Raw genomic sequence first — 9057 nt, 5'->3', positions numbered from 1 at the left:
TTTAGAATTTTGCACGTTTAATACTCATATTATACACGTACATACGTATTTTTCATGTTTAATACACCTTTGTTTTATACAAAATTTTCAATTATACACACAAAATTAAGGTATTATACACATAATTTTCACATATTATTGAGTAAAAATAATATATATTAAAAAATTGAAAATATTATATTAAAATATTATGTAGTGCCGAACTTATCAGTTGTAATTTGCCAAAATATTGCCGAATTAAACACGTATGTATTTGATTCATATTTTTCCAGTTTCGTATTTTACTAGTTGAAAGAATGTGAGAGGTTAAGATTATTTTTTACTTGTTATAACAAAAATGAAAGATGGTGATTTTACAAACTCCTTGCCAACCAGAGAGCTTTAGTTGAGGGAATTCCTCAAATATCTTATTTAAGGAGCACCTTGTAGAGCCAGCTTTACATTGTATTTTAGTGATCCAAAACATTTAGTTTTTAGTTATTAATTTCAGTGTGCAAAAAGTTAGACAAATAAGAAACCGAATATTTAACACACATTTGGTGTGTATATTTTTATATTGTGAGAACAAGAAGGAAGATATATTTTTGTCAACAAATTTATTTAATAGGAATTTCGTCAATAAAATCAGCTAACAGCCATAACTGCATTACATTAGAGGGAAAAAAAAAATGATAAAGTGATCAAATTTGGAAAACAGAAAAAGGAAAAAATAAAACTTGTACCAAAACGCAGCGTCAGAGGCACTCACCACCACTAACGTCGTCAATATCCCTGTCTCAGCCTCTCTAATTATCAAATCACAGAAGCAGACCAGGAGCAAAAACAGCAGCAATAGCAGTGAACAAGAACAAGAGCAAGAGTAGCAATGGAGGGAGGGAAGAGCATCACCCTCCAACAGTTCATCTCTATCACGGCCCCTCTTATTGACTTGGAAAAGGTTTTCTCTCTCCCTATAATGCTCTTTTCCTGCTTTGTATCTTTGCACTCAATTTGACTGTAAAAATGCCGGAGAGAAATGAAGTTTTATAGAACTATCGTATTTTGGCAATCAGGACGCTGAGATATCTGCCTCCATCACTACTGGGTCGTCCAGAAACTTAGATACTGCGCAAAAGAAGGGCTCTACTATTCTCAATTTGAAGTGTGTTGATGCTCAGGTACTCGTATTTCATATGATTTCCACTTTCCTATGGCTTCCCAGTTACTGCTATCAATCCCCATTCCACTTCTAGGACAATTCGACACAACCCGAAAAGAGAGAGACAGAAAAGCTTACCCTCAGTTTGTTCCGATAGAAAAAGTTTGTAGGAAAATAATTTCTAGAGCATGTTTTTCTTGATTGGCTTTTTCTTTTGGCTTCAACACAACGTGAGGGTTGGAAAAAGTTTTTCTTCAACTGTCAGAAAGTTTCTGTAACTTTCTTCTGTCGAAACAAACAGGGCTTTACTTTTTCTACGAGAAATGTTTTCTTTAAGAGAACATATGAAAACTTCTCTAGTAGTGACCATGTAAGTTGAAGCATTCATTAAAACATAATTATAAAATCTCTAGAAAGCATTTTCCTAAAATGATGGAAATGTTCCAATGAATAATGTTTTCACAAATGAATGCATTTTGTCAAAACAAACAATTTGTTCTTGGGTGGAGCATAGGATAATAGTAATGTACTTATAACTTATTCTGCCTTTGGTTTTGAGAATAGACAGGACTTATGGGGAAGACTCTTCTTGAGTTTCAATCTACCAAAGCAGACGTTCTTCCTCCTCATAAGGTAAAGAATCCATAATTCCCTCTGGCTACTTGCTCAGTTTGAATTTTTGCAATGTTTGTTCTTCTTACTGTGGACTACAGTTTGAATCACTTCAAAGTTAATATGGTTGTTTTAACTTTTAACAAGCATTTGAAGGGGTCCCAGCTCCAAACTATACCATACTATCTCAAGTTTTTCCTAATATTTTTTCTTCTCTTCTTTTAATTTTCAGTTTAGCTCCCATGATGTGGTTGTTCTAAAACCAAATAAGGCTGACTTGGGGTCCTCTGCTCTTGGACAAGGTGTAGTTTACCGGTTAAAGGTAATTCTGTGTTGGGAGGCTTGCATTTTTTGTCATGATAATTTTAATTTTTGAGGGTCTTACTCTTGAGCTTACTTGTGCTGGTGGTTTGCTGGTGTTTCTTGAACAGGACTCATCAATTACTGTTGCTTTTGATGATGTTCCTGAAGATGGTCTAAATAGTCCTCTACGCCTGGAGAAACTGGCAAATGAGGTATGAAATTCAAACTCAAATCTTTGAATGTCATTTTTTCTTCAAATATTTTTAATCATCACATATTTTTGAAGGTTACAGTTAGTCTGGTTAAGAAGTTCTTAATAGTTGATTATGTATGCAGGGATTACTCAATCATCTATTTCCTATGCCCTTCTAGATTAATATTCATTGGAAAAAATTGCTGCAAGTATTAACTGCATTTTTTCAGGTTACGTATCGTAGGATGAAGGATGCCCTGATACAATTGAGCAAAGGTGTGCAGAAGGGTCCGGCATCTGATTTAATTCCTGTCTTATTTGGAGAGAGGACACCAACAGTGTCCAAGAAGGATGTCACATTCACCCCATTTAACAAAAACCTTGATCACTCTCAGGTCCTTAAGCCTAACTGTTTTCCCCTTTAATTCTCTTCTGAGTTGTGAATGGTGTCACTCACCATGTGTCATCTTGAGTTAACATAAACACATTATATTGATGAAATTTCTCTAATTCAGCGGCTTGAAAGAATGAATACACACAAGCACACATTCAACAGACACAAACACAATATGTACATGCATGTATTTGCCGATCTCTGAGTATGTGTGTGGACACAATGCCACCTTTGAATAAGAAGACTCATCACCTGCAGGTTCTCTGAAATTAATCATTTTATTAGTGAAACTAAAGAAAAAGCCAAACAAATTGAAATGTAGATAATTAATCAACAAGACAAATTCATTATTATCATATATAATCTTGCTTCATCTGAGGTCCTGAGGACCACAGCCTCCTCTTTTTTATATCAGTTTCACTTGTAATATTATCAATTAATGTTTTCAAATACATAAACTTCTTAAGGATAAAGGTCTGATGTTATTTGTTTAAATAATTGCACCTTAGATATGGTCGGTGAGACTAGGCAAATTTTAACTGATAAGTTGTGTCATTCTTGAGGTTACTTTTGAATATTAGTTGATTGATATGGTACCATGCCTATTGTTTTTGTTTTCTGTTTCTGTGTGCCCATTATTTTTGTGAAAATCCAAGTCCAAGTTCACTTTTTATGCATATAGTATTTCCAAGTTTAATCCATGTTTCATATCTTAGTAACTAAAGTACCTATCTGCATATTGTTTTCTTATTTTATTTTATTTTATTGTTCCTTCTCTTTTCCCTTTTTTATTTTGCTCTATAGAAAGATGCCATTTCAAAGGCCCTATCATCAAAAAATGTATTTTTGCTGCACGGACCTCCTGGAACAGGCAAAACTACGACTGTGGTGGAAATTATCTTGCAAGAAGTTAAACGTGGGTCAAAGATTCTTGCATGTGCTGCTTCAAATATTGCTGTTGACAACATTGTTGAACGACTTGCACGCCACAGGTATTGCACTGCTTTTGTTTTTGAGAACTTCATCTTTTAATTGAAATTTTAATGTAAACTCTAGCAAAGAAATATTGAGATCCTAAATATAAGTTTTCTGTAATCCTTTCGCTGGTCCCTCATTTCTTCTTTTATTTGTTTACTCCTTTTTTTCATTATTTCTGTTGTCATGCTGTTGTTAAGGAACGCCACTCGTTACTTATTACTGTGTCGTTTATTAGAGTAAAGTTAGTGAGATTGGGGCATCCTGCACGTTTACTACCTCAAGTACTGGACAGTGCATTGGATGCACAGGTGTGTGAATTCTTCAACTTTGCAAGAAGAGAAAGAATTAAATTCTTGTTTTTCTGATAGCATATTTTACTTCTTATTTAAAAATTATTATTTCATCGGATTAGCATGATTTTTGGTCTATATCTCTGCATTCTGCAACATTGGTTTTTTTTCTCCTATGTATATGAAGATTGACAGTCAGCCTTTGCATCCTCTATGAATATGTAATATGTATTATGCATACATGTGTATGAACAGACATATGTGTAGACACACGTACAGATATGTATATAATCCTTCTAAAGAATATATATGTATGCTTGAACTGATGCCTGACAAGTTATCAGGGATTTAGTTATCTTTGTGTGTCTAATTGGATTAGTAAATACACCTCAACTATTATTCTTATCTCAGATCCCGTTCTTTTCTGTCTTCCATTATTGCTGATGGTGTTAGCATGGATGTGCATATTTGTCATTCTCTGGAATTTTAGCTTCAAAGTAGATGCATTGCCTTTTATATATTATGGTGTGTCACATAGGGAAAAAACTTCTAAATAGGATTCTTCCTTTAGATAAAAAAGTGATCACATGGGTGATCACCCAGAAATGTGGTCAAATTATCCAAACCGTTCTTTTTAAGTACTAATAAAGGATCATCCTTGTAAAAATCAACTAAATAAGAAACCATTAGTCATCTAATTGTCACAAATAAATAGACAAACTTAGTGTTTCGATGACGATTAAACATTTGTAATGATAATAAGTAAATAGCTAAGTGATTTTCGATTTGGTTGATTTTTTACATGGATACACCTTGGGGACCCTAAAACTGAGCTGTTCAGATTTTTGGATCACTTTGAGTGGGGGACGCCATCAAAGTAGTCCCTTCTTTTCTCAGGACATTCCCTTTAGAAGCTCCCTCTATCATATTATAACTTGCCTATTTTTGTTTAACTGTTTTTCTTACCACACATTGTTCTATGGTGTCAGGTCTTGCGAGGGGATAATAGTGCTTTGGCAAATGACATTCGGAAGGAAATGAAGGTAGTTATGTAGAGTAAAATTGAAGCCTGAACTTGTAAAATCTATGCATGTATGAGTTTCAAATAAAAGTTACAATTGAATTTTTGTTGACAAGGATGCTTTACCACACTGACATGTTAGCATTTATTTATTTAGTAGGATTTTTCTTTTGGTTACATAGGAAGGGATTGAACCCTTGACCTATCATAATCCTAATCATTTCCCCACCCTCTCTCAACACTTGGATTTATTTAATAGGACTTAATTATAGAGGTTAATGTGCTGAAGACTGAAGTCTCACTGACCATTGCATGGCTTAACCTTAGGAGCTTGCACATTGCATTTTTCCAGGCATTAAATGGGAAGCTGTTAAGAACCAAAGATAAGAACACAAGGAGGGAAATCCAGAAGGAGCTTAGGACTCTATCAAAGGAAGAGCGTAAAAGGCAGCAGCTAGCTGTGACAGATGTAATAAAAAATGCAGATGTGGTGTTGACAACTTTGACTGGGGCATCTTCTCGCAAGCTGGACAATACTTCATTTGATTTGGTGATTATTGATGAAGCTGCTCAGGCACTTGAGATAGCATGCTGGATGGCTCTGCTAAAGGTAACAGTCAATACAAAGGCATATAAATGAGCATGAACACCAAAACTTGCATATGCATTTCCATAAAGTAACTGTTCATGTCATATGCATGCACATAGTAATGCATGTTGGTTTGTGTGAGTGGTCATCAAACACATAACATTTCATTGTTTTAGGGTTCAAGATGTATACTTTCAGGCGACCATCTTCAGCTTCCTCCAACCATCCAGAGTGCTGAAGCTGAGAGGAAAGGTTTAGGAAGGACCCTCTTTGAACGTCTTGCAGACATATATGGACATGAAGTCGTGTCTATGCTCACTGTCCAGTACCGCATGCATGAACGCATCATGGATTGGTCATCAAAGGAACTGTACAACAGTAAGGTGCTGAGAGCATGTGTTAGAACTTCCAATAACTGAGTGTTAGAACTTATATCATTTTTGAAAGCAAAAAAAATGATTCGCTTTGATTGTGTGATAGGATTATATGGTTTAATATCATTACAGATTAAAGCCCATTCAAGTGTTGCTGGACATATGCTTTTGGATCTTGAGGATGTAAAGAGGACCTCTTCAACAGAACCAACCCTTCTTCTAATAGATACAGCTGGGTATGCTGTGTATTGTTGCCATATACTCTTAAGTTCTTTGTTTTTTTCAGAATACTGTAGATCACTCTTGGAGGAGGTTTGGAACCATATAAATTTCATGCCAATCCCACGTAGTGTTGTTAGTTGTGACATTTTATTTTGTAGTTTCCAAAATTTCCATCCATAGTAGTGTGGCTAACGCCAGATGAGGTCCCATGAAAAAGAGTCATTTTGAATGTTGTGAGAAACAAAAACAAGTAGATCATATGCCGCATCATCTTCTCAAAAGGGATTCCTAATTTGTAATAAAAGAAATGGCTTCATGAATAACTGTTGCCGCTTGTTCATGCTGATCTGTCAGGTGTGACATGGAAGAAAAGAAGGATGAAGAAGAAAGCACTTTGAATGAGGGTGAAGCTGATGTGGCTATTGCCCATGCTAAGAGACTTGTTCAAAGCGGTGTTCAGGCTTCTGATATTGGAATTATCACCCCTTATGCTGCACAGGTATTAACCTGCCCTTTTCCTTGCTGTAAGCATTAGCTTCTTGTTATGAGCTTCATTTCTCTATATACAGTGAAGGATTACAATAGCTTCTAGATAAATGAAAATCCAAGTGTTCACTTCCATGCAGCTACTTGAGTAGCATAGATGCCTTTTTTTTTTTTCTTTTACTTATATCTGATATGTATTGCAGGTTGTCTTACTGAGAATGTTGAGAAGCAATGAAGACAAGCTAAAGGATTTGGAAATCTCAACAGTTGATGGTTTCCAGGGCCGGGAAAAGGAAGCCATCATTATTTCAATGGTTCGGTCTAACTCAAGAAAAGAGGTACACTTGTACTCTGGTACTATTACTAATGCATATTTTCAGAGTTGGATAGTAGACATCTCAGTTAGCACCATATTCTAGAATATAAGGAATTTAATTTTAGAACTTTGAAATATTCAGGTGGGTTTTCTGAGTGACAACAGGCGAATGAACGTGGCTGTAACACGGGCAAGAAGGCAATGCTGTCTTGTCTGTGACACTGAGACGGTGAGTAGTAATGCATTCTTGAAGCGATTAATAGAGTATTTTGAGGAGCATGGTGAGTATCTAAGTGCCTCAGAGTATGGCAATGAATGAGCAAAAATACCTGGGCATAATTTGTTGCTCTGCCCTGCAATCATATGCAAATTGACTGCTTGTGGTGATACAATAGCATGGCTCTGCTTTTGCGACACATGACAATTTATACCTATAGAAAATTTGAAAACAATTTTATTGTTGAAGATTTGCCTATTGGAAATTTGTTTATTGGACTTTTTTCTTCTTCTCTAATTATCTTATGTTATGTTTTATATTGAGGGCCCACATCTAGAATACAACTGACCATGTGGACCTGTAAGATGTTTCCCTCTAAATTCCTTAATTCAAGTCAGAACCAAGCAAACATGAACAAGCAAAACAATACTTTCATACTAAAGGGAATCACACCTCCCATTCACATGGTAGAGTAAAACTGATTTCAACCAGCTCATTTGTGATCAGAAATGTGACTTAAGAGTTATTGAAGCAACAGTAGCATTTGGGACATGTTCCTACCAGATAGTCTGGTATATTATGCCTCAATCTGGACCATGAGGTGAACTCTTGTTTGAACATGCGGTGGTGCCAGATTGACAGTATTACAAAATAACGTGCAATTACCCACTATAGCCTATTTTTAAACGACTGCGAAGTGCCGATTTCTAACAAATTCCTTCTCTGGTAAAGCAAGTCCTACTCTTCCATGTCTAGTTAAACAAGCTTCTCTTACAAGTCCCAAATAGAAGTGGGGAAGGGCAGCTCTTCATTCACATCATAAACTTGAAAGCTACCAGCATCTGCTCCTTGGTCTGAAATCCCATGCATCTCAATCAATGCATCCCAATTGAAATTCTTGTCAGCAAAGGGTCCAAATTCATCATTAAGTTCTGTAACTGAAGATTCTGGAACTCCAAAATTTCCAGTGGTGTCAATTGCCTCTGACTGTCTCTCTTTTTTCAGTACTCCCAGTTGCTGAAGAAACTCATTGAGGTCAATCTGCGGCTTCTCCCGGTTGTCTTCAATAATTTTTTCTGATGAAATTTCTACATCTTTCTCCTTCTCTGCAACATTTCCCATCTGTCTTTTGTCGCTTATGGTGTGAACCTCAGGTTTAGAATCACAGGAAGAAGAACTAGAGGACGGAGTAGTTTGACCAAGAACCCCATTTTGCTTAAGTTCTTGGAGCCTCTGATGAATGACATGAACACTTGGTTGGGCATTAATATTGAGCAAACCACAAGAAGGAAACATGGAAATGAAATTTTGGGAAGGGAACCATTTGAACTTTTGAGATTTGAGTGCAGGATTGGAGTTGGCTTGGAGGTGAGGAAGATTGAGAAAAGCATCTGGACCATAGAGTCTCCTGGCAGCATCATCATAAGCCATGGCAGCTTCTTCTGCTGTGGCAAAAGAGCCCAACCAGAGCCTGGTTCTCTTCTTTGGTTCTCTGATTTCAGCAACCCATTTGCCCCAAGTTCTTTGCCGAACGCCCCGGTATTCACATGAGGCGTTCTGAGGGCCACCTTTGCCTCTTGTTGGGCCTTTCTTCCATGGCTTCAATGGAGATTTTCTGCAGTTTTCCATGGCCTTTTTTCTTGGAGGGTTAGAAAAGCTCAGTTGAGAGTGAGAGTGAGAGTGAGAGTGTGGAGTTGAAGCTTGGGAGTGTGTATTACATTGGTGGAAAGGCGCGGGATATGTAGTGAATGAGAGTGCAGTTTGGTTTAAATGTTGTCACGTTTGGCAAAGTTTTCAAGCTCATGCATGTGACCGTTGTTGCTCTGTACTCTAATACCTTATAGCGATTGGTGAGTGTGAATCTTTTTTTCTTTTTTTTTTCTTTTTCTCACCCTCTTTGTTTTGACCTTTGCAAGACAATTCC

At 36.5% G+C, this 9057-nt stretch overlaps 2 protein-coding genes across 3 annotated transcripts; one reads left to right on the top strand and one right to left on the bottom strand.

The window, feature by feature from the left end:
* The first annotated feature begins 679 nt into the window (after positions 1 to 679).
* LOC117634975 (DNA-binding protein SMUBP-2) lies at positions 680 to 7425 on the top strand. 2 transcript variants are annotated; one of them, XM_034369278.1, is made up of 15 exons: positions 680 to 937; positions 1053 to 1157; positions 1703 to 1771; positions 1983 to 2072; positions 2182 to 2265; positions 2477 to 2641; positions 3445 to 3632; positions 3854 to 3926; positions 4898 to 4951; positions 5282 to 5539; positions 5695 to 5901; positions 6025 to 6128; positions 6469 to 6613; positions 6804 to 6938; positions 7059 to 7425. In XM_034369278.1, the coding sequence occupies exons 1-15, from the start codon at positions 866 to 868 to the stop codon at positions 7233 to 7235; spliced, it is 1926 nt and encodes a 641-aa protein (XP_034225169.1). In that variant the 5' UTR covers positions 680 to 865; the 3' UTR covers positions 7236 to 7425. The 2 variants fall into 2 exon arrangements, with proteins under 2 accessions (XP_034225169.1, XP_034225170.1); XM_034369279.1 differs by lacking the exon at positions 680 to 937 and having other exon boundaries at positions 1051 to 1157; positions 1707 to 1771; positions 7059 to 7269.
* Positions 7426 to 7686: 261 nt separating this feature from the next.
* LOC117634976 (dehydration-responsive element-binding protein 2F) lies at positions 7687 to 8819 on the bottom strand. Its single transcript, XM_034369280.1, has one exon. The coding sequence runs from the start codon at positions 8760 to 8762 to the stop codon at positions 7905 to 7907; it is 858 nt and encodes a 285-aa protein (XP_034225171.1). The 5' UTR covers positions 8763 to 8819; the 3' UTR covers positions 7687 to 7904.
* Between the last annotated feature and the right edge of the window lie 238 nt (positions 8820 to 9057).

This window comes from Prunus dulcis, chromosome 7, assembly GCF_902201215.1.
Source record: "Prunus dulcis chromosome 7, ALMONDv2, whole genome shotgun sequence".
Lineage (NCBI taxonomy): Eukaryota > Viridiplantae > Streptophyta > Magnoliopsida > Rosales > Rosaceae > Prunus > Prunus dulcis.
This window is presented reverse-complemented; position numbering and strand designations above follow the sequence as displayed.